The following is a 26,239-nucleotide window of genomic DNA, read 5'->3' on the forward strand; positions in this document are numbered from 1 at the left end:
CGATATTCCAAACCTTTCCACAAGGATCTCAAAGCTTCACAACATCTTTCCCACTTATTAGCCAGACATTGCTGATGTCAAGGGACCACCTGTTGGGACAAGAAAGGGTTTGATCCCCATGGCTCATTCAGTCTTTGGCCTCTGAGCTGAGTGCCCGTAGAGTGCCAGTTGATGCGGGGAGTTATTCGCTAGGAATTAGATCCACAGATCAGACATTAGATGGCAAGGACTTTGGTCACTTCCAATAAGAGTCCTGAACTGATGACAGGGAGGTGACTGTCTTGTTGCTGTACTGTGTATAGACAAGCTGACCTTCCTGCATTCTGCGTGTGTTATGAATGTTTTGAAAATGGAGTTCATAGCACACATCAGTGGACTTAGTAGCTAACGGGAGGTAGCCTATGACCAAAAAGCCTTCTAAAGTAGGAGTTTTGAAAAGTGAAAAAAGGACTAATCATATTTTGAAAAAAAGCAAATCTCCTTTGAGTGGGTGAATCAATTTTTTAAACTAGTAACAAATTAATTATACAGCAGCACATCAAAGAAGAACAATCCTTAATTTAGGGCTTTAATTTTCTCTCTCGATATTATCAAGTTAGCATATGTGGAAAATGTTGGAGCTTTTGTGCTCCCTGTCATGGCAAGTTTTCCTGAGCCAAGGATTAATGAGTTCTTGGCAAGGAGGAGTAAGTTCCTGGACACGAGGGGATAGTGTTGTGCCAAGGAAACAATCTGAGGTGCCTTTCTCCATCCACGGGTGAGGCTTTTGGGCTGCATTTGATTCATATCCCATCTTTTGGGGAAATTATAGGATGAAATCCTGCAGTTCTGATGGTCACAAACAAAGCTCCCACTGAAGTCAATGAGAGCTTTCCCTGCTTAAGGATGAAGTCGGGTTTGCAGGATTTGGCTCAAATTATCTACACATATAGGACCAATTAAATAATAATTTTTATATTAGAGATGAGAGTTAGTGGAAAGGGTGAAAGTTAACTGAATATGTTTAATATACAGCCCACTGAGGTTCTTACTGGTTTCATATCTGATGTGATCTAAAAAAGCGATGGGAGAACCTCAAAGAGTTTGGAGGTTCTACTCTTTGCTGAATATCTCGGGAATACAAAACTGGGTTGGCGATGTCACCAGAATAGTCTTTCTAGTGAAACTTCAGATACTTCCTTCAGTTTGGAAATTTTGCAAAAACAACCTGCCTTGTGGTAATCTGGCTCTTCCACTTCCAGACACAGCCCAGACCCAGAAAGTGTGGAGCTTCAACATTCAGGAGGGCTGTCAAACGAACAAACACAACATTCACTTTGTTTTGATTCTCTTTGCGAATGGGAAAATTAGTTGCTTTTGGATCCTTTTCCCCTGCTAGTTCCTGACGTGTGGCAGTGAGGCCAGCCAGCATATTTCTTAGCAGCAGCAGCAGGTCTCTCGAGTTCTGGTGCCTGCTGTTTGGAAGAGAAAAAAAACCTTCTTCATAAAATTACAATTGATCTAAAAGCAGAAACATCTGTTGGAAGTTTCTGTTGCTCTTCAAGAAAAATAAGACTTTTTATTGCATCCTACAATCAGCCTTTATCAGCCAGCTACAATAAATAGGGAAAGAAGTAAGCACAAGAAGTGCTTTCTAACGTATTCTATACTGCATCCCTAGTTTATTCTGAATTGGTTTATACTTTTTAAAATTGAGTACCCATTTTTGGGTCAGATAGCACTAGTTGGGTCTTTTCTTTCTTTCTTTCTTTCTTCCCAATCTTTTCCTTTTCTTAGTTTAATGTCCCTAGGATTTAATCAAAGAAAGACAAACCTCTGGTTAAGACTCCAGAGAACAAGGTGCATTTTTAGTTGCATATAACATGCATGCACTCGTGGAATACATCAAAACTTGCTATCCATATTCTGGAATTAATTGTGTGTTTTGTTAGAAGACTGGAGTTATGGCATTAAATTTACAGTAGGATGAAAGGAGCCAGAGAAATAGGGAGTTCTATAGTTCTCGCTAAATCTTTTCCAAAATGTTCAACATTTTGTGAAACATTTTGTAGAGATTTTTAGAGTTCTTCAAAAGTTAAAGAAACTTCCCTAATGCTCTGAAATCTTTAAAAGGTGCCATGTATTTGGCTTCAGTAATTCAATCCAATTCCTAGTTCAATATGGTTTTCAAACCTAGATCCCAACTGTTGGTGCTGGGTTTTCTTGCATCCCTGGTTTTTGGATTTCAGAGCACACTCTGCAGTAAACAGGGTATATTACTCCCAACTGTGCATAAACTACACGCAGGACTTCTCTTCTATGGACTGTTAACATGAGCAGAATGGTGCCCAGTCAGAGACTAAGAGTTGAGTCCACATTCTCAGTGAATTAAAAAAAAAAATCTGGACTGATCTGTTAGAAATGCAAATGGCCCCAAGACTGCACCCCGTGTAATTCTGCCGTTCTTTTATTTTATAGGAGACTTTACCCATGTAGCTGTAATTTATGTAATTTAAATGCAGAGAGCTTGAGTTTCCTTGCATGTGCACAGCCCTCAGGGGTTTCCCCTGCTTGACATAAAGCTCTCCCCGTGTCATAGATCACCACTAACGAGGCAGAGGGGGAGAGAATCAACATCCTGGAAACACAAAAGGCCACATTTTAAGGGCAGTAAAGGGGTTGGGCTTTTCTGGTGGACCCCAGTTTTTATGGATAGCTGGGTTTTTTGAGTACTTCCCCCTGCCAGAGATCAACTTTCATTTCCTGGGATAGGGGAAGGAGGGTCAGCACTGAAAGTCAGCCTGCTGCTAGCTCAGGAATGCACTAGAATGAGGAGACAGGGTTTTAAACAGAAGATGTAACGGTTTGTATTGAGGAGTTTTTTTGAGATAATCTTATAAAATAGCCTTTCCCTGAAGTAGGGAAGCGTGCAGCGCTTTTGCTCCAGAGGGGTAGTGGAGTCTTCAAACCACATGAAGAATGGCTCCTTATTCAGCGCTTGATTCTGAGAAACCCACTGCAGTCATATTCAGGCACACAGTGAAAGGGTCACTCTTGTCCCAGCAGCTACAAAGAGCCATGTTTAGAACAATGGCAACACGCTGGATCTGCAGCACTAGGAATCTAGGCTGTGAAATAAATTCCCCATCTACCTTTCCCTCTGAGAGTCCAGTCATGCAGCCACTTGGCTGCTGCAGATCCAGGCATCACCTTCTGAGCATATGTAGTACAGTATTTCAGACATGATAGCTGGCGTTCGGGTGGTTTCCAGGCCAGTCTCTTCTAACAGTTCTCCCCCTCCTGGCTGCTGAGCTCAGCCTTGAGGTTGGTGTCAGCCTTCTTGCTCTTGCTGCTGCTGTTTTGAATTCACTTTTCCTGCGGGATGCTATTTATTTGCCATTTTTGCAAATTCTTTTAGTGAATATTCACATAAGTGGAACAAATTCCTGGGTGAAGGGGATTCCGAGACTTGTCAGGCCAAAGACTGCTAAAAAAATTGTGTGTGTGTGTGTGTGTGTGAGAGAGAGAGAGAGAGAGTCACGACTGATGTGGCCAACCCCAAATCAAGCCATAAATCTTTTATGCCAGGCTGCACCATTATATATATCCTACGTACAACATTTATTAACTTACTCTTCCTCCCATGCTACCCATTGTATCCGCAACTGTGCACCCCAAAACCCCAGCCCCAAATGTACTGACCACATCGTGATATTTCTAACGTTGTCAGGGAGGCATCCATTTAAATTGGCAGTTCATGGAGTGTCGTGTTGCAAGGGACAAATCCAACAGCAAAGGGATGGCAGACAGAGACAAGAAGCCAGTGTCTCCCAGTCCATTGCTGTAACCACTTGAACCAATAACCATCCATTTGTATGTATATGCTGCTGTTACCTGTGGGATAAATTTGTTACCTGAAGGGTTTAATTCCCTTTCTGTGGCCTAAAGTGTTACTGTTTGTTCTAACTCATTGAACGAAGAATACTATAGAGTGAAAAGTGAACCCTCCCATTTGGAAGCATTAACCTCTCAGTCACAAAGGCCCCCCAAAATCAAAAGAAAACACATGAGGGATGATCATCATTAACTGAAACATTCAGTTAACTGAAACGGATTTTCCACACCCTCTATGCAAAAAAATTCCAGTGGGAATCCAATCAGGCCTATGCAGGCTGCAAAACTGCTCTGCATTAATCTTCCCAGGAAGGATTAGCAATAAGATGCATGGTACTGAAGCTCATCTACCAGAATTAAGGTGTCCCCATTCATTAAACCTGACCTAATGGGAGGTATTGGGGTAGCTTCTAAGATTTCTGGAGCTCAGGGCTGGCAGGACCTGACATTATTCCAGCATGTCTGCATCTCTGTGACAAAGTACATCTAGAATATCACCTATAATATGAATAGAGAGCTTGTAGAACCTCCACACTATATATTTAATAAATTAATGTTTCTAAAAAATACCACCACCAGAACAGCTATAAAAATACAGCATTCTCATTTTAGGTTTGATGATTTTTGGCCTTACACATTTTCATGATAGAAGAAAGTACAATATACTTATTATAACTCTGTAATAGGATCAAAGTTGACAATATGGGAGTTTTTCAAAGTTCAGAATGGAGTAGAGAAATTGAGTTTATTTCCATGTGCAATAAATGAGGTTGTGTTTGTGACTCTGCCTTCCCTTCACTCCTAGGCCTCCGTTTGGCTCCTGCCATGAATGCTCATGCCAAATGAGTGTGTCTGTTCCTATGCTTGTTGCTTGGTGGATGGTTTCTACCCCATCAACTTTGTGTTGTGGTTCTCTTGGTACTAGTAGCTGTATCCTATCCAGTTGCTGACAGCACTTTAATAGACACGAACAGCCGCTGAGCTGCAGTGTTGAGAGGTGTTTTGACTTTGCAGAAGTCACTTAAACATACAATAGTCCATGCCTTCAATTAAAAAAACCAACCCACAGAAAGTACCCTGCACTGTGAACATGAGGTGGTCAAGGGGTACTGTTTCTCCCAAGATTTATTCATCAGGCAAAGTATGTTCCAGGGAACTGTGCAGAGGCTTCCTGTTCCTTCACCGCACTCTGATACCTAGACTGATAACACAGTGAAGTCTGGAAAATGCAAGCAATCAAGCCGGTATTCACTCAGTGGGTCACTTTACAATAATCCCTGGTCCTTGAACATGTGCCTGCTTTCTGTGGTGTTTTCACAAGTACATGAAAGTGGTTCACTCTGCCAGTGCTCAGTCTAGATAAATATTTACCCTGCAAAGTCAGAGGCTTTGCTATGACTTGATCTTTGCAATCACATGGTTTTTATTAAACCAACATTCTTGACAAGTATTACAGGGCTGGCTCTTCGAGGGCTGTAGGAAAGTGTGTAGTCTGCAGCAGAACAGACCTGAGGCCTCACTTAACAATAACCTTAATTTATTCTTTAGTTTTCTTCTTTAACAAACTCTTCCCCAGTTCTAGCGCCATATGGGAAGAGAAAATTTCTCTCGCATAAGTGAAAGTCTGCAAGGCTAGGTGTACCTGAAGGTAGAGGAACTATGTGACTGAGTGAAAGAGATGAGCATAAAGACCAAATTAAGTGATAATCCAGCAGATACACTTTTGGTCACATATGGTGGATCCTTTCCATGGCAGGCAAACGTCATGATTTGGAAGCTGGTTCAGAGCCGCACCCCAAGATTGGATGCTTGTGTGGACACACATTTAAAGAAGGGTACAGCAAGCTACATTTGTAGATGCAATTAGGAAATTGAGTTATCTAACTGGTGTGGAAATGTTTTCTAGTTGTATTAGTTGCTGTCTGCCAAGACATTCAGTGTCCTGTATAACAATAACCACAGTTGAAACCTATTGTAATGAACTGCTCACTATATGTGGGTATGTTGTCTGTACCACTGCACTCTACTGGATGGAATCAGAACTTTTCAGCTGTGTGCCATAGACCTTGTAGTGCCTCGCTGCTGAAGGAAGTTCTCCCATATTTCAGATATGTAGGAGCTTGTGCTTTTGGAGCAGGAAGATCCGGGTTGCATCGCAGTGACGTTCTGAATGACCTGGGCCCAGTAGTGTTGTACTAATCCAGGCAAAACTCCCCTTGAGTTCATGGGATTTTCATCTGTGCAGAGTAAGTGGGATCAGGTCACTTCTTTGTGTGCATGGGCTGCATTTCAGTGTGGGATATCTTTCAGTTGCAGCACAGAAAAGTCTCAGTGCAACTGATGCACAAAATTCCTGCAGTTATAGAAAATGGACCATAATGAAACAAAGAATGAATAATAATTTGAGATATACCTAACTCATGGAGCTGGAAGATCATTGAGTCCAGCCCCCTGCCTTCACTAGCAGGACCAAGTACTGATTTTGCCCCAGATCCCTAAGTGGCCCCCTAAAGGATTGAACTCACAACTCTGGGTTTAGTAGGCTCATGCTCAAACCACTGAGCTATCCCTCCCCCTTGGGCTCCCTCATATTCCATTCTGCTGAAGGAAACATGGAACATATATTGGTTCCTAACGGAGCTCTGAGCCGAGGTACCCAGGAGTCTTGCGGTCCAGAGCCACTGTCAAGCATGGATATTAACTTTAGGAAGCTGTTGGCAATACTGTGAGCAGAAATGCAGTGCCAGAAAGTATTTTGGAGACAGAAAGAGTATCGTGCTATAAAGTTTCTAGTTAAAATATGTCAACCCATGAATCCAATTCTCTGAATGTTTTCCTATCACCACAAAACCCACAAAGCTGTTGATTCATCAATGGCACTGACTAAAGCACATCCTGTCTCCAAAAACCCCCTAGTGGAGGCTGGTTTGCTGTTAACTCTGAAGGTTCAAAACCTCTTGCGGAGCTCACACCGCAAATAGGGTAGCACAGGCAGAGGATGAAAACTTCAGCTCTTTGTTTGGGTTACGTTTACATGTTTGTGATGAATATTCCTATCCTTTCTCGTAATATGCAGGAAGTAGAAACCAGGTGAAACATTTAGCTGCGTTCTTTCCCATGCCTTGTGCCTCCTGTAGCTGTTCACACCTGTGTACTTTGCACAAGTATGTATCACGAGGCAAGTTGCAAAGCAGAGGAGAATCCTGTCTTTTAGGTTTCTGAAACATGTAAAATGTCTTGAAAAGATTTTACAAAGGAAATAACATAATGAGATGCCCAGCAATTTAATATTTATAGCTGTCTAAGTAACACAGTTACATTTCAAATGTATATTTTGCCCTTTTTAGCATCCTTCCTCCAAGGTTCTCTAAACACTTCACAATTGTGCCTCTCAACACAACCTCTTATTAAAGCTATTTTATTGATGGGTAAATTGCCCACAGGGAGTGTAAATGAATTAATTTGTGTCACAGTGAGACAGTAGCAGAGTCAATAGCACCCAGGACTCCTGGCTCTCCCTCCCCTGCTCCACCAGGCATCCTCCCTCCCCTAGAAAAATGCTTGTGACCCCACTCTCACTGTATACACTGGACAAAGGGGCCCGAAAGGCCTGGGGACAATTCCCCTGGTGCGGGAAGCAAGGGAGAGAAAGCCACAGGGTGTCTTCCGAAGGCCCCTTTACAAGCCCTGGCTCAGGTGCTATGGAAAGTGAGGGTGAGAGTGGCAGTGCTGTGGAGATTCTGTGCCACACTGCTGCCCATGAGCAGACACAGACAGCCCTGGATGGCTGCCTAAATTCAGCCAGGGTCACTTGAGGCCATGGAACACCCCAGAATTGGGAAAGTGCAAAAGCTGTTAACCCCACCCCCCTCCACTTTCCTGGGGCTGTGATGTGTGTGTGCTGCTTAGAACAGCACAGGAAAGCACAGAGTCTCACCCTTGCCGACAGCTCATTGCGGGATCTGTACCAAGGCTGCAAGAAATTCTTGTACGTTGTGCACATTTTCTGCTGCTGAAATATGACAACCCAGCGTGACGCAGCTTCACTACAGAAGGAAGGGAGAACAAACGGGGAGATTTCTGCTAAAGAAAAGAACGTCGGCACATTATCCTGAAATTACCTCCTGTCCCGGGCTCAGAAATGGATGGGAAGAGGGGGATGGCAAACATCTTTCAGTCCTTTTATACTGTTTCAGAGCGTGTTTCTTTTTTTTCTTGGCCTCCATTGCAAAACGAGGGATTTACTTTGAGCCTATTGCTTTCTTTGGCCCGGGAAGCAGAGATGGTCCTTATTAGCACACAGCATGTTTCTGGAGATTGTTGGAACTTCGATTACACAATCTATCCCTATTTATATCATTAGGAGTATGTTAGCTGAAGAAATATCAAGTATACCAGGGATTTATTTGATTGGATGGAAGGACTGTGTTTTGATGTTTTGTGTGTTGCTGAAGTTGCACACACAGTGCATGCGCTGCCATTGCCTAGAGCTTTGTTTTTCAATCCCGTGTGTTGTATGGCCAACTTAGACAGATGTGTTTGAAAATTTAACCCTGACTATGCACAGGGGTGTTTACCACTTAGAGATTTCTTGGAGTTGAAGGTTTTGTATTAAGAGTTAGGGGGGTGAACCCCCATTCTGACTACTTGGATTGGCTGCATTTGTGTTTTAAGCATTTTCCTGTTACTTTTGATGGCAAGTCAGCTGGACTTGAAAGCAAAATAGTGCCTAAGAGAGAGAGAAGTGAGAGCAGGGGCTATTGAGTCAAGGCTGCAGGTTCTGTTTCTGCCTTGGCCACCAACTTGCTAAGAAGGTATGTGACATTAGTCGTCGATTCAGCAAAGAACTTAAGCATGTGTGTCTCAGGGTGACTGCCTCCATGGCACTCCCTTGTAACTCCCCACAAGATTGCCAAGTACAAGTAGCCTGTTGCAGGGTTAATTAATGGCAGAATTCCCACAACCATAGTCTGGAATTCCCCAAGACAATCCCAACAGCACATGGAATCTTTCAAGTCTCAGTAAACCTTCAGCACATCAGACACTGCCATGGCATCTCTTACCATGCTCAGGTGCTCTGGTGCAGCTCTCGTGTCTTGCTTTAGATTCTGGCATCTCTTTAGACTGTCAGGTATGGGCCTGTCATCTCTCACCATGCCTCACTCCAGCCCTTCTAGGAGGAGTGCACTTCTCCTCCCGTTTTCAGTCTAGGGTCTAGTTCTCACTCTTGCCCAGAGACATCGTTGGGCTCACCCCTCTATCATTCCCCAGCCTCCAGCCCTGTCTGGTCCTCCTGTCTGGCTCAGAGGGCCAGCAAACATCTCCCTCTGCTGCTCTCAGTCCTCTCGGGCCATGGCTGTCCAGCCTGGGGAAGTTTGTAGGTGACCCCTGCACACTGCCTTTCTGCCTTCTGCTTTCACCAGCCTGATCTCTGGCTCCCCAGCCCAACTAGGAAACTCTCACCGCTCCCTCCTTCAGTGCCATTCTCTCCCTGCAGGTATCAGCCCAGCTTTGCTCTTTGCCTGAGCTCTCTGCTTCTCTAGAGCCCTTGGCTTTTCTGTCTCCCTCTCGGGACTCTGAATTGTCACATGCCTTTGGGCTGTTCCTCATTTATAATTCCCCAGAGGTAGACCTGCCCTGCTTTTTACACCTGGATTGGAACAGGGGAGCTGGGCCTGATTGCATTTAAGGGGCCAGCTACCCTGTTACAATGTGCTTAACTTTAGGCATATAAATTAAGCACTTGCTTAAGTGCTTTGCTGAATCAAAGCTGAATCAGGGTTGGTAAATGGGATACAGAGCAGTCTAAGCAGGTAATCTAGAGAGTGAATGAATGGGAGTTGGATTTTTCACTTACCCCTCTGTTCTGAAATTGGTCCCTGGGAGATAGGGAGGAGTGACCTTCAAGGGAGATGCTTCCATTGGCATCTGCGCTTCCGAGACTGCAGGAGAACTGCTGCCTGTAACCACAAGGGCTCGGTTTGACTTTCAGCTGCAGATGCATGAGCCTGAAGTGTGCTGCTTTGCCAGTTGCTTCAGTCCATTCTATTATCAGACTAGACATGGCTTTCCGTGTGCGGCAAACACTGGCACTGTCCATGCTGTATCTGTTTCAGGGTCAGCTGGGGACCTCGGATTCTGGGGCTGTCAGCCCAGAACATTTCCCAAACACAAAACTCACTTTAGAGGCAGAGAGGGTGGAAGTAATTTGGTCTCTTTTAAAGCTGTGAAATATCATCTGTGGAAAATCTGTCGAGTTTTTCTCACACAAATCCACATGATACACAATATAACACTGGGTTTGGCAGCATTGTCACAGAAAGGGTCAGCTAGGGAAAGCATCTGGGAATGGAAATTTGTTTTAGTGTGGCTTTGTAAAGAAAGGGATTACTAATTCAGATAAGACCCATAATGATGTCTTAGCCTTCACTCACTGCTCTGTGAGACAGCATCCTAAGGAGGCCCAGGACTAAATGGCCCTTCCTTTAAACAGCTTCCTCTTTTTTTTTCCTTCTTACTCTTTAGTTCTTGCCATTCCCTGTGCTTAAATTAAACCAGTCTGCTGCTTTTCCTAGCATATCTTAATGCTGGCATCCGAGAGCACTGCTGCTATCCAGTGTAATGTGGGTGGTATATATTAAAAGCAATATAATGTTATTGCTTTGATCCTTTCCACCATAAACTACTTCGTGCTGAATAGCCAGTGATGCCAACCACCACTGTCTTGTCCATATGCTTCTTGCCAGAGAATGACGCCTGGCTCCTATTACTTGTACTGGGCTGGAAAGTACCCGGCATGGTTAACACAAATAGAACACTAGGGTTCCTTAGTCAGCATGTCCACTGTCAGAATGTATGAGGCTCAGATGGGATTATTAGTCTTTAACAATAAGTTTGCTAACACAATGTACTGAACTTTGGAGAGGTGGGGAGGAGAATGAGAGAAAATAAAATACCTGTAAGATCCCAACATTCCTGCTGCTTCACCTTTTGGCTTCTGCTTATTAGTTCTCCTCAAACATTTTGAGTTGGCTTTTGCAGTAAGGTGTCAGGGCACTTCACTGCCCATCCTCATGTCATATTTGGTTCCAGTAATAAATAGTAGTAATAATTGGAGATATACCTATCTCCTAGAACTGGAAGGGACCTTGTAGGGTCATTGAGTCCAGCCCCCTGCCTTCACTAGCAGGACCAATTTTTGTCCCAGATCCCTAAGTGGCCCCCTCAAGTATTGAACTCACAACCCTGGGTTTAGCAGGCCAATGCTCAAACCACTAGAGCTATCCCTCGCCACCCCCATGGCAAAGACATGGTGGCAGGGTTCCAAGGGCTTAGGGTGACCAGACAGGAAGTGTGAAAAATCAGGACGGGGTGGGGGGTAATAGGAGCCTATATAAGAAAAACACCCAAATATCAGGACAGTCCCTATAAAATTAGGACATCTGGTCACCCTACAAGGGCTTTCTTCTAAAAGACCTTTGTCAAGGAGGACTTGCTGGTCAGTCGCTTGGTAATGGGATGTATAACATTTCACTAGTTGCTTGTGTCCAACCCAGCTTTATCGTGACGGATAGTCATTGCCATCTGACAGTGCTTGGATGGTGTACATGTGATATGCTGGAAGTTTCACTTTGCCTCATTATGGATGATTGTCCCCAACTCAAAAATCCATGATCACAATTGCTAGCACTTGGCATCTGGTTGGTCAGTCTCCATGGAAAGGCTAGGGACCAAATGGACGTGGGAGATTAAACCTGGTTTTGTTAGTTGCAGAAGTGGTCCTTTCACATCTGCTTTGGGAAGCCTGCACAGCTGCTGCCCATGCTGCTGCTGCTGTGTGGCTGTCTTCGAGGACGTCCCTCTCCTGGGCTGGCAGTACAGCGTGATGTCTTTTTTCATTTGAAAGCCAACAAGAACTTTGACTTTAGGTTTTAAATCTTTAAAAATCTGGTGTATAGCATTGATGGGTCACGAAGGCAAGTTAGACCCCAGACTCTAAGGAATAGTTTCATACTGTGAGCTTATTTTGGACTTAAGATGTGTTGGATTTTAAACTTTGGCCTTGTGTTTCTCCCATATGGAGGAATGTACTGGCTGAGTTTAGCATTATTTTAATGATTTTAAAAAAACACCAGAACTATAAATGCATTATTTATAGAGATTTTGAATATGTTTTTATTAAACATTTTAATATACCAGAACATCTAAAATGGCTACCACCCAGCTCTGTTATAACTCAAGTAATGTAACTATAATTTTTCAGTAATGCCAACTACTTCTATTGCCTCTGTCAAAGTAGAACAAATTAAAAAAAAAATCAGGAAAATTAACCCAGGCTGATTGTTCTTGCTCCAGTGCCGTGCAGCATTCTGCAACATTTTTGACCCAATGAAGTTAGTTTTATTCCTGGGGCCGCCCGTGGGGGGGAGACAAGTGGGGCAATTTGCCCCAGGCTCCGGGCCCTGCAGGGCGCCCCCACGAGAATATAGTATTCTGTAGTATTGTGACTTTTTTTATGGAAGAGGCCCCCGAAATTGCTTTGTCCCAGGCCCCCTGACTCCTCTGGGCAGCCCTGTTTATTCCCAAAAATGTTGTTTAGTTAATCAGAGACTCATGTTTGCCTTGATGCAAATGGAAGTTCAAACTGTTTTGCATCAGAGAGGTCCTGAGCTCTGGTTTGAACAGATTTGCTTTGGAGAATTGTTTGTAGAAAAATCAGAACATTTTTGTGGGTTTTCCATGTGTATCCTGGATCAAATGTCTGCACAGTAAATAATATTGGGGTTTCGCTAGCATTCTGGTAAAAAATATACTGGTTTAATCAAATCGCTTTCAGTATTTCATCAGTCTACTTTGCTACAGTAGAAACTGTTCGTTAAAAAGGTGCAGGTTAAATGGGTTTAATTAGGAGGGAAAATGAAAGGCATTGAACAAGTCTGAGAGGTCTGTTTCCGTACCGTAAACATCCAACCTCGGAGGTCATTTTTCATAGCTGAGCTAAAGAGCTATACTGTATTTGACTTACAAGTTATAAACGCCAAGAGTTGTCATTTGATATAACTTCTTAGCCTTTTTTTTCTGGGCATAGTCCTCTGACCTTCTTTCCAGCTGTTCATAACCCTTTCTATAGGAGAAGGTCTTTGTGTTTCAAAGTGAGCGATAAATAACAAATGAAAAATCAATTTACAACTGCAATATGCGCTGAATTCCCCCACTGCCGAGGCCAAGGGAGGCCTTATAGCACTCCTACCCCAGTCCGATGAGGGAGGCGTCCTGCAACACCTCAGCTCAGGCTAAGAGGGGCACCCGACATACCTTCTAAGGAGGAGGTATAGAGCAGGGGTTCTCAACCTTTTTCTTTCTAAACCCCCCTCCACTGCCCAACATGCTATAAAAAGTCCACTGCCCACCTGTGTCACAACAACTGTTTTTCTGAAGCCAGGGCTGGAATTAGGGGTAGCAAGCAGGGCAATTGCCTGAGGCCCCTTGCCACAGGGCCCCCCGCGAAGCTGCATTTCTTAGGGTTCAGCTTCAGCCCCGAGTGGTGGGGCTCAGAGCCCTGGGTTTCAACCCCATGTGAGGGGCTTTGGCTTTCTGCGCTGGGCTGCAGCGAGTCCAGTGCTCGCCCTGCTTGGTGGACCCCCAGATACCTGCTCGCGGCCCACTGGTGTAGAGCACCCAAAGGTGAGTAAATGAGAGATTCAGTATCCCCAGCCTAATAAGGGCAAGACAAACTTTCTGAACCTCCCAAAGGTTCAGTTCACTTGGAGTTTTGGCCAGAATGTGAGTCCCACTCCATTCAGGGGTTAGTCATGTTTGTTTTTCTGTGTACCACCAAGGGGATAGAGAGGCTTCAGTAATTCATGTTTATAAAGCCCTTTGAGATCCCGGGATAAATAGAGCTGGGGATTCTAAGTGCTATTGTTGCTGCATGTTGTTCTATTGCAATTATCTTGTAAAATAATAATATTTAAAAATGAGTGAGCTGGAACTTTGCGGTGTCTGCCAGAGAAGCATATGTTTTTACAGAAGAGAACTTTATAGGAACATAGGGATCCCGTGAAAAACAGACGGAGTTTTATTGGCATTAGCTTTCCAGGGTTGACTGATTAGCGATACTTCGGAGGCTGCTCAAGAATTGTGATTACCTGAGCAATGCTGGTTTGTGAAGAGGTGTTTTTAGTTAGGGACTGTGGTAATCCCCTCATAAGATTCTTCCCTATTGGTACAGCAATTTCTTCTGCAAACTGATCGATGGGAACTCTTTCTGTGTTTCCATTATAGCTTGTATTTTTAGGACCAGCCACACACACAACTCTAAAGTGTGATGTGTAATGCCCTCCCTCCCCAACCCACCCACCCACACACACTTTTAATCTCTCCTGGGTGTGTAGTGATCAAAAGTCAGTGCAGTTGGATAGTTTTTTGGTTGCCTGTAAGAAATGAGCAGGTTTCTCGGTTCAGTTATTACAGAAAAGATGTTCACATATCCAATCAAACATTTGTTAGTATCCTTGTTCATCTCAGTGGAGAGGCTAAGGATTGAGTGGTAGGGGTGTGGCACTATGTGTGGGAAAAAAAGCCTAGAGTCAAATATAGTAAAGATATTAAATGAATCAAACTATACCGTAGAATCTCTGTGGATAGAAATTCCATGCTTGAATAATAAGAGTATAGCAGTAGGAATATACTACCAACCCCCTGACCAGGATGTTGACTGTGATTGTGAAATACTCAGGGAGATTTGAGAGGCAACAACAACAGAAAACCCAATAATAATGGGGGATTTCAACTCTCCCCATATTGACTGGGTACATCACCTCAGGATGAGATGCAGAGATAAAATTTCTAGACACTATTAATCACAGCTTCTTGCAGCAGCTGGAACCCAAGAGGGTAGGGGCAATTCTTGATTTTGTCCTAAGTGGCGCACAGGGTCTGGTCCAAAAGGTAAATAGCTGAACTGCTCAATAATAATGACCATAATGTAATTAAATTTAGTGTCCTTGGGGGGGGGAGTGCCAAAGAAACCCACTATAGTAGCATTTAGTGTCAAAAGGGGGAACTATATAAAAATGTGGAAGCTAGTTAAAGAGAAATTAAAAAGAACAGTTACAAGAGTGAAACGCCTGCAAGCTGCATGAAAACTTTTTAAAAACACCATAATAGAGGCTAAAGTAAATGTATACCCCCCAAATAAAAATAAACAACAAGAGAACTAAAAATTACCGCCATGGCTAAACAATAGAGTAAAAGAGACAGAGACAAAAAAGACGTCCTTTTAAAAATTGGATGTAAAATCCTACTGAGTAAAATAGAAACTCTGACAAGTCAAGGGCAAAAGTGTAATTAGGCAGGCCAAAAAATAATCTGAAGAACAACTAGCAAAAGACAAAAGCAAACAGCAGTTTTTTTAAGCACATCAGAAGCAGGAAGCCTGCCGAACAGTGGGGCCACTGGGTGATTGAGGTACTAAAGGAGCACGAGGGAAGTCAAGGCCGTTGTGCAGAAGCTAAATGAATTCTTTGCATTAGTCTTCACTGCACAGGATGTGAGGAAGATTCCCACACCCGAGTCAGTCTTTTTAGGTGACAAATCTGAGGGACTGTCCCTGATTGAGGTGTCAGTAGAGGAGGATTTGGAACAAATCAATAAATTAAACAGTAATAAGTCACCAGGCCAGATGATATTCATCCATGAGTTCTGAAGGAACTCGGATATGAAATTGCAGAACTGCTATGTAACCTATCACTTAAATTAGCCATTGTACCAGAGGACTGGAAGATAACTAACGTAATGCCGATTTTTAGAAAAGGTTCCAGAAGCGCTCTTGGCAATTAAAGGCTACGAAGCCTAATTTCAGTATCAAGCAAATTGGTTGAAAATATAGTAAAGGACAGAATGATCAGACAGTATCCCTGATGATGCCACAGCACAACTAGTTGCTGAGCTCTGTGCCTTTATCCACACACACACATTTTTCATTTGATTTGATGATATATCTCTCCAGTTCAGTGGCACCACTATGGGCACCACCATGGCCCCACAAATATGCCATTTTTTTTATGTGGCTGACCTGAACACTCTCTCTCAGCTCCTCCCACTCACGCCCCTTCTACTATTGACATCTTGACCATCTGGACATCTCTGGGGGACTGAGAAAGAGAAGGAGAAAAAAACACCACACCATCAACATCAGCTTCCATCCACCATCAACCTCAGCCTGGAACCATCTACACTCCACCCACCACTCACTACACTACACTGCTGGTGTGCAACACCACCACCACCACCCACCACTACCCCGCCGACCATACCTCCTGCCTTGCCTTCCTTCACCTTCCACACACGACACACAACACATCTGCAGCACAGCACTGAGCAAGCCACCAACCCTCTAACCCCTCTAGACAGACCTACCTCAGACACCACAAAAACAAAAAAAAACATCAACACATCACATCAAAAAAAAAAAATAGGAAAACAAGGACAGAAGGAAACCCAGAGAAGAGAGCCAGACGTGCCAAGAGACCCAAAAGAGAAACAACTCCAAACCCCATCAAACAAACAGTAGACCCCAACCTCTCACATCATCCATCAGTCCCCCAAACTCACCCCTCCAACGAATCCCACCAACTCTATCCCTGGCTTGGACACCACACTTCGCACACCACACCTGCCCAACCTGAACCAGTTCTCGCCACACACACCACACAACACTGCCAACTCTACTTCACATACACCACTCACACCAACACACCAACCTACTAACCAAGCAATCCAATCCATGCAACCAACCACCCCATCACAGCCACCACATATCACCACCACACACCATCACAGGACCTAACACCCCATCCCACACCCATCAACCCCCATTAACCCTGCATGCCCCCCAAATATAATATACGCCATCATGCCAGCAAGCAATCTCTGCTATGTACAAATGGACCAAAGTGACAGTCTCCACATAAAATGAAACAAAAACCTGTCAGATATTTGGCAAAAAACATACAAAAAACTTCAAGGAGAGAACTCCAACATCTCTGAAAAACACAACAAATCTTAAAAAAGCCATCATGCAGCAAAAAAAAACTTCTCAGGCAGATTTCAAAGAGAGACTGACCAGCAGCAAGTTCATCTCAGATTTGACACCATCAGCTCAGGATTAAAACAAAGACTGTTCCTCCTTGTTTAATTACAGAGTTTCTTCTCCCTCCCCTTGAACTAACCTTCCTGATAGCCTAGACCTTTCTGCTCCTCTCTGCTTGTTTTCTCTACTATTTTCTTCTAGCCTACTTCTTGCTTGCTTATATATATACCTGCCCTGACCACGCACCACTATGTGCATCATCACCTGTTACAGCTCAACTACTGCTTAGAGATCCTTAGACATGTAGATGAACACAATATGTTGGGAAAGAGTCAACTCAGCTTTTGGGAAGGAAAATCATGCCTCACCAATCTATTAGAATTTTTTTTTGAGGGGAGGGGGTCAGCATACATGTGGACAAGGATGATCCAGTGGATATAGTGTAGTTGGACTTTCAGAAAGCCTTTGACAAAGTCCCTCACCAAAGACTCTTAAGCAAAGTAAGCAGTCATGGGATAAGAGGGAAGGTTCTCTCATGGATCAGTAACTGGTTAAAAGATAGGAAAGAAAGGGTAGGAATAAATGGTCATAGTGGAGAGAGGTAACTAGGAGGGTCGCCCAAGGATCTGTACTGGGACCATTGGTCTGACCAATATGGCCATGCTTATGTTCTTATGTTATTCTTCAAGGATAATTTATCATAGTGGGGAGAAGGCTAATTCAGGCACCTCGTGGAGGCAGCCTGCTACCCCAGGTCATACGAATGGGTTTGTTTTGTTTATTCAAAGTTCCTTGGCACAGAGAGTTGGAGTGACCTGCTCAAGGCCACACAGAAACATAATGGCATGGCCAAGAACAAAACTCAAGAAGCCAGATTCCCAGTCTCCTGTGCTAACCACTAGATGCTACTCCCTGTCAGCACATTTCTCTACATCTCTGTGTTAACAAGAAGACAGCTAAGTGGCTTTGATAGTTATAACACAAGTTACAAGGTGAAATGAATAAACCAGTCTGCTAACTTTTGTGTAGAGGTCACATTTTCAAAGCAGCAAATGGGAGGTTAGGATGCAGGATTTATGTGCAGGTGTGGCTTAGAACATATATTCCTAGGTGTTTCCAGCAGAGTCTGTGACATAACTTCTTGGCCTCATCTTGTGTAATCAGAGTGTCTTTTGTGTGTGTCCAGTCCAGAAAGTTAATTTTCGATCTCATTTTGTCACGAGGAAGCATTTGACTAGGCCGTAGATGGCCATTCACTGTAAACAGTAATTATTGACTTGAACTAGCTGGGCTACTGAACCTGTAGTCAGTGTCTTTGGGCACAACTGCAAGAGTTTCAGTTATAAACAAGCAGTCCCCAGTCCCTGCCCTCTGACACTGCCACCTGCTAGGGAGGGATTAGCGTTTATAAAGCAAACATGCTAGTCGTTAACTTCCCTCCCATGTAGCTTTCTGAATTTAGCCTTAGATTATGTAATCCAAGCCAGAAATGTTCTGGCCTGTGTTCCTGTCCCTGAGGAGCAGCTGGGAGCTGTACTGGGAAATCTTTATTTCTAATAAACAGTGTGTTAAAGATGCTGACTCATGCTGCTGAATAAAGTTGCTCTCATCATTGAAGAACAGTGCCCTGGGTCTGGGTGGACAGCCCAGAGTATCGTCATAGCACAATATTGTAGCATGTATCTTGTGTATTGAATACAGAATAGGTGCTTATGACAACAACAATCGGTGTTTATATAGCACAGTTTAAAGATTCACCAGGAACTGCCTCCACTTATGCCAGGACTGAATATACTCCAGAGTTTGGAATTCTTATTAGCCAGTCTGATTCCTGCTGTAGTTGTAAATCTGCATATTGGTGCCTGTATTTTGCCCTGGCCCTCGCAAAGCAGACGCTTGCATACTGTTTGTCAGTCTGCTCTAATCATTTTCACCCTTTGCTCTCCTAGCTGTGAACACCTGTGCCGTCAGCAATGGTGGATGCGAACATGATTGCGTGCAGCTGACCCTAACGCAGCATCAGTGCCAGTGCCGGTACAATTACCACCTGAAGGAGGATGGCAAGCACTGTGTCCGTGAGTCTGCTCTGAGCACGTGGAATGAATTGTGAATTCAGAGGCACTCCTTCTCATTTGTCTTTGCTTTCCCAGGTTGTAACCACAGCTAGATTTATTTAAAAGGAAGTCCAGTGCTGCAGGAGTTCCACGTTGTTATTCCCATGTTCCCACTCACATTCCTAGAGAGGAACCAGATGTGAAACGGTTAATAATGATTTAGAGACTAGCTAACTGAACACAAACCAGGGGGATGCCACAACTGCATGTTCAGATGTGAAGCAGATCAGATTGGGATGTTGCCCTGTAGTAAAGCTGGTGCCAATTCTGCTGATTATATTGCCTTGGACATCTTCTGGGAATTATTTTGGAAGCTGAGGAAGAGCAGAAAGGAGCCTGGCCAACCCAAATGAAATTGTATTGGGACATGCTCTCCTGAGGAAGTGAAGGAGCAGCAATGTGTCAGTGGAACAGAAACCCCTGCACTTTCTCCTGCCCTATGACAGATTTAAGGCTGTCCTGCCTCCCCTGCTGCGCTTTATCGGGGAAGCGACTTTGATGTAGGTAGAGTTTACAAACTTTGTAAAGTACTTTGGGATCTTGTGGGGCAGCTGATGCTGTGACAGTTGGACAGATCTGACAGTTTGCGCACAGAGCCTGTGGGATAGCCATGCACTGCCGGGAACTGCTTGGTAAATGCATCTCCGGTGAGTCCCCAGAAGAGTTCAGGGTTCACTCTGTGTTTTGGGCCAAGTCCAGGGAAGTCCTACAGCAAATGAGGAGCTTTTCTCCCAGGAATGGAGTGTCTCTCTTGTATTGATGGATTGCATTAAATGAACGAGTCTCTCCTGGATATCCAGGAACACTCGGCACCTTATTCTTCCACTAGGCTAATGCCAGCAAGAGAGAGGATCTGTTTGAAATGATGTTTACTTGCCCCTGCTCTGTCTCTGTAGTGAGGAACCCGTGTGCCAATAGGAATGGAGGCTGCATGCACCAGTGCCAAAATCGCCGTGGAATAGTGCACTGTGAGTGCCACCCTGGCTACAGACTGGCAGCTGACAGCAAGGCCTGCGAAGGTACAGTACCCACAATGCAGCTTGCACAGAGAGAGACACAACCCTTGTCTTGCTCTGTGAGGTATTGTTAATGTCAGTGTCTAACACAGTGACAAATGAGCCTTACGCTTTTCCAGAGGTTCAGCTCAGGAAAGCATCCAAGATTTCCTGTGATAAGTTGAAATCTGGCCAGCAGCCATACTTCACTGATCTAGCAACGGGGCTGGAAGCCTCCTGTGAACAGATGAATAGTTCCTGATTCCAGCCCTTCTGTTTGCTGGTGTCTCTGCTTATAGTCCTGACACCAGTGTGTGGGGAGGTGCAGTGGAATGTAAGGAATCACCCAAAAAAAAAAAAAGTCAGAAACACCAAAAATGAAATGCTTGGTCTCTGGTTTGAGTCTGAGGTTTTGGAAAAGAAGAGGGTACAGCCCACTATTCCCACCAATGTAGGCTTTTGAGCCAGTGATCTCTTCTTCCAGAAATGCAGTAGTGCAGTACAAAGATAATCATACGCATTTCCTAGCTGTGCACAAGACATGTGGCAACCGATTCAACAATGGATGTTTGCCATATTCCCCCCTCCCCCCCACACACACACCTCTCCACTCTACAGTTAACTCCATCATGCAACTATTTCCAGCTTTTATCTATCAGGAGGGACAAGAGGCCAGTCTGCTGTGTGCAGTTCAGAAAGGAGCCCCACAAACCGTCCCTCTCTTGAAGACACTGAAAGGCAGGGAGCTGTGCTCCTTCTGGAGGCCATTCCGCTGCCAGAGCCGCTCTGCTTGGTTTTGGTAATTGCCCGTCTTTCTCTTGCAGATGTAGATGAATGTGCGACTGGGCTGGCCGTGTGTGCGCACAGCTGTCTCAACACCCGCGGCTCCTTTAAATGCACTTGCAATCCTGGGTATGAGCTGGGGGAAGATGGCAAGCAGTGCTACAGTAAGTATTGACCGTCTTGCCCAGGCTCACTAACCCACAGACAATGAGGGGAGAGAGCTTGGTTTTGGCGGGGGCGGGAAGGAAAGTAAACAGTGAGGTAATCCTTGACAAACCTTTATCCATTGTTGTTCTATGTGAGCTGATACAATGAGAATCCTAGGCATTTTCAGTGGCATCTTTCAAGGGAAGTTTATGGGACTGCTTATTCTCCCACCATGACAAGAGCTGTGCCGGGTCTTTAAAGGTATCATGAAACTGCCTGCAGTGGTTTTGATTTGTTTTTAAACAGCTATTAATACACTATGGACCAAACTCCACTGCTCTCTGTCCTCCCCAAGTTGAAGATGGTGAAATTGCAGAATTGTAACTGAGGCAAAACTTGGTCTAATGTGTCCCCATCGATTCCCTCCTAGGGAGAAAAGAGACATTCAAGTTATGAAATGATGAAGCACATAAATTCTTTATCAGGCTAATGAAGACCAGCAGGGATAGCTAATTGCCCAGAGAGAAGTCACTGGCACGTAAAGCTCTACTGTCCATTACTGACGTGATAAAGAACCACCATAGATGTCCTTGTTGTTATTAATCCCCTAGCAAATGCATTAATGTTGGGTTTTGTCACTACCTGTGTTCTTGCTTACCCTAGCTGTTCTCTGCCATACCCTGCCAGTCAGCTATGCAGTACACTGGACTGGGGGTAGTAGGGTTCCCTCAGGCTTATCGGTTCTTATAAGAAACAACACGATATGAGATCCATCCTTCAACCTTCATTCCTGCTGCTACTGCTCTTGTCTGTGATTTAGATATTGACATTAAAAATGTCTTTACAAGAGTAGGACTCTGACTGATGGGGTCTGAGAGTGACGTGCAGAGCTGGACTGATGCTGTACCCCATTTATCTATTAAAATAACACTGGTGTTTCCCCACTAGTATAGTTCCTTGCAGCTCACAGACAGATCATATAAAGATATTTCCCTGAGCACAGTAGTTTTGTATTAAATTAGCAATGTTCCTTCCCTTTCTTGGACAGGGATAAGAAATTAAAGCAGGTAGGTTTATGGAGTATCAGATGAGAAAGGTAAATGTGAGTCTGGGAGTAGTGGCTCTGCCCAGTTAATTTCTCTTAGCATTGTGAATGTCCCAGCAAAGAATCTAGTCTTCCCATGGCTTCTGCTGCTAAATGGCACGCAGGTGACTTGAAAGATCTGGACCACTCTCAATGCCTAGCTGCTTTCTTATTCACATTGGTACTTGTTTGTAAATATTACTGGTAAAAGATGCCAGACTGAAGCAGTACATCTGTGGGCAGCGGCAGTGCAAGCTTCACCCCCACACACTGCCTCGTGCTGGCATGCTTCAGCCCTGTTCTGAAATGACCACTGCTAGAAGTGAGAGATTAATTCAGTCTCTGCAGCTCTTTGAGGCTTTGGCTTCTCTACTAAGGCTGCCAGCAAGGGGCCCGATTTAGTGCTGTTTGTGGTGTTAATCTCCTTCAAGTGTCCTCACAGGCTACATGGTTAACATTTTTCTCTAAGCAGGTCTGCCTTTCATAACCCCCTCACTGCTCCAACAATGGCAGCAAAGGGAAAAGAATAAAATGTTCTTCATTTCGTTCTGAGATCTGAGTGAAAGACAAACCCTCCCTCTACCCACGGGCATGGCTCCCTGCCCGATGCCAGGAGAGATGCAGGGGCAGCATTCATGGCTTTCCATGCTCCCATCCCAGGATTTGACAAGTGCTGAAGAAAAACATCACGTCATTTTCTGATGAAAGTATCAAAATTGCTCTTTTGAAGCGATATATGGATCTGAGCCAAAATCCTCTCTGGCAACACGTTCTTTTGTGTTTGTAAAGCTTTTCATTAGCTAGCCTGATTTTAAAATATGTAATTAATAAGTTTCATATTGGCCATAAATCAGCTCAATTAAAAACCTTTTTTATATAATTTGGCAAAAACTCATGTATCTGTTTGCTACTCATGTTTCTTCCAGCATTACAAGGAGTGGCGCCAACTCTCCCAGCTATCAGAATCTGAATATTTCTGTAATTAGCTCTGTGCTGCTGCTGCTCCAGTTTCTAGCTGTCATTAACTCTCTGTGCAGAACCTACAGCAAGGTGATGCGCCAGATTCTGGCTGGCAGCATGTGCTGGAGCATGTCCGAAATCAGCAGTCAGCAGCAGGAGTAAGCAGTGGGCTTTCTCTGCCCCTTTTCAAGACCGTTTGGAAGGTTGTAGGGAGGCTGCCCCACAGTTTGTCCAGGACAGGATTTGTGCAGGGATATTATGGGGGATAGCCTGGGATCAGGAGCTGTGAACTGCGTGTGATCTGTTTGTGCATCATTTCCTCTCCTAGCAGTGGCCTCTACATACTACAGCTACCCCGAGCCTCTCTCTCCTGCACATTGTTCCTACTCTTCTTATTCATCCTGAGGGCTGTGCATAGACAGCCATAATATGTGCATGCAACAAAGCCTGCTTGTTCTGGGAGTCTGTTATCCCAAATGTTGGGTGCCTGCCAGAATGTGGCTCTGTAAATCCAGGTGCGGCAGAGATGGCTCGGCCATGATCCCCTGGAAAAATCCTGTGTGAATGTTACAAGATGCTTGATAGATAGCCATACAGTACGTTTGTTTGCTTTCCAGGGATAGAGATGGAGATTGTGAATAGCTGTGAGGCCAGCAATGGTGGCTGTTCCCATCTATGCCATCACACCAGCTCCGGCCCTGTCTGTTCCTGTAATTTTGGCTACCAGCTTGATGAGGACCAGAAAACCTGCATTGGTAAGGGAAGCAGTCTGCCCTGCGGAGATGGCTCCGTTGTGTGCTGAGTGATGCATTGTTCCATTAGAACTCAGGGGACTTCATTGTGCTCCACAGGAGCTGGCGTGTCCATATGGTCCTGCTGTGGTTTAGACAACTCTGAATTGGGGAGGGTCTGTGCTGGCTGAGCTATGAATAAGATTCTAATCTATGCAAAGAGGGTTGGTGCCTTCCTCAGGACACTGTATGCATTTATATTAAAGCACTGAAATATTGATAGTAAAAAAAAACCCTTAGATCAGTGAAGAGCACTTTTGTAAAATACGGAATGCTGTCTCTTCCACAGTGTAACCACCATTCCTGTTCATCTCTGATACTGCCCGAATCTGAGTCTGTGCCCTGCTCTTGCAGGACAGTGCACTTGATAATCTAGTAGGTTTTTAAAATTCTTTTTATTATTTATTTGCAAGGAGGGATTATAAAATCCAGACTCTTCAGCCAGTTCAAATCTGAATGGCCAGTCCTCCTTAAGTACTATACAGAGTACAGCACCTCTAGTGGAAGTGGACGGTAGTGGCTTTCTCAGCAGTTGAGACTCTTACTGATGCACTGATCTCACGTTGTGGTCCATGGAGATGCTTCTGTTCCAATGGTGAAACACCTCCAACTTCAAGCTGTAGCTGTAATGTGTTGCTATTATAATCTCCTGAGGCTTTTCTGGCCAAACAAATCCAAGCACTTTGTCCTGTGCATAGTTCCTGTGTATCTGTCTTTGCTGGTCATCTCTGTAAATTCAGTTGCAATCCAAGTTGTGGATGCGACAGCAAACACCATGGAGGGCAGAACTAAAAAGCAGAGTAACCTGAAGAGATCTGAGCGGCGAGGGCTGCAGGCAGCAGAGGTAGATCTAATATTAATCTGTTCTCCACCAAGGGAGGGGATGTAAACAGCACCAATACAATGTAGGGCTGTACTCAAGCAGCTGCACCCATCACATTAATGGGAATCTATTTTCGTATCAATCCCTTTACATTTTCTGAATGCTGCCATTCTCTCTAGCCTAGCACTATAGTGGTTGTTGCAGGAAAAGTGAAAGATCAGGATTGTGGGAGGGGAAGTGCTCACAAAAGGATCTTGATTTTTAAGGAGTGCTCCGCCATATGAAAATGCTTTAGACCCACTGGGCTATGTGGCTGAGAGCAGCACCTATGGGTGGCTGAGTCCCTGCTTACTCTAAACTAGTGCTCCTTGGAAAGCATTTCCTGCTGAAGGACACAGAAGATTCGTTCCTTTTTTGTGAGCAACGAAGACGTTAGCCTGTGGCTGGGGATGCACTTTCCTCTTTGGCGTCCCCTTGTGACTTATTTCGGGTACCCATAAACGTGGTCCTGGAGGGGATGGACTAGGAAATGTAGCCTCTCTCCTCCTGCTTCAGTGGCAACACTACTGAAACAACTGACTGTATCAGTGGGTGAGACGGACCAGCCAGCAATCTATCACTCAGTCCATCTGGGTGTAGAATGGATGTATTCACACTGGGTAAGAAGGAAATGCAGCTTGAGCTCTCAGTACATAAATGCCATAATCTTGATGTGCGCATTTCACTTCAGACTATGTAGTTCCGTGTGCCACTTGGCAATTAACCTAGTAGAAATGTATTGTAATGCTCAGTAGCCAGGCATTTCCTGTGTCAATAAATTTAAACAGGTATTTCCTGTGGGTCTGGGTCCAGTGTTTAAACTTAGATAATCTTGGATGTATCTCAGCTGGGTATGGTGAGTATGAGCTTGGCTGGGTCAATGCCTAGATCCTTCAGGGGATTTCAGAGAGAGGTTAAGAAACCCTATATGTATTCTGTCAAATCAGTCATACGTATGGTACTGTGTGCCCTGAATAATGCAAGAATGTATGAGATAAAGGAAGAAGGTTATCTACTATCTGCAAAAATGGAAGAATACAGGGTGGTGACAGATGATAGGGAAATAACTTATGACTGAATCCATATAAAAGTTATTTGTGTGGAACTGGAAAGTCCCAGTTATCGTATGACTTAGGATACAAATCTGGTTCAAATCTGGTTCTGGTGCTTCTTCTTTTCATTTGGGCTCAGGGATCACTTTCCCGTTCACAACACCATCTGTAATGAACAGATTCACTCTTTTTCTGAAATAAGGCACCATGGACAAGCCATCACCGGTTTAGTTGAAAGGAGTACCAGCTCTGCCTCTCGCATAGCTAAGCAAGAGGAAGTCCTCATAAGAGCAGCTGGAGAAGTAAACCTTTCTCTAGAGGTTTCTGGAGACAATAATAACACCTCTCTCACTACAGTGCAAGACAAAAGAGAGGTAAAGTGGCAGTTAAACTTGGCTTTGCACAGCAGGCTCATAAATGCCTCACCCAAGTTGTTTGATATAGGCCTGAGTAGTGTTGGTTCTTCCCTGGCAAGTTTTAATAAC

The 26,239-nt window shown here is 44.3% G+C and overlaps 1 protein-coding gene across 23 annotated transcripts in view; it reads left to right on the top strand.

The window, feature by feature from the left end:
- MEGF6 (multiple EGF like domains 6) overlaps positions 1-26,239 on the top strand; it is a 231,718-nt gene that overhangs the window by 161,211 nt on the left and 44,268 nt on the right. For 22 of the 23 annotated variants that reach the window (XM_039509411.1, XM_039509408.1, XM_039509409.1 and 19 more), the window contains 4 exons: positions 18,916-19,041; positions 19,977-20,099; positions 20,900-21,022; positions 23,667-23,804. In XM_039509411.1, the coding sequence (XP_039365345.1) occupies positions 18,916-19,041; positions 19,977-20,099; positions 20,900-21,022; positions 23,667-23,804 (510 nt within the window). The remainder of the gene's footprint in view (positions 1-18,915; positions 19,042-19,976; positions 20,100-20,899; positions 21,023-23,666; positions 23,805-26,239) is intronic. The other variant, XM_039509421.1, reaches the window with a different exon arrangement.

The sequence above is a fragment of the Mauremys reevesii genome, linkage group 21 (assembly GCF_016161935.1).
Source record: "Mauremys reevesii isolate NIE-2019 linkage group 21, ASM1616193v1, whole genome shotgun sequence".
Lineage (NCBI taxonomy): Eukaryota > Metazoa > Chordata > Testudines > Geoemydidae > Mauremys > Mauremys reevesii.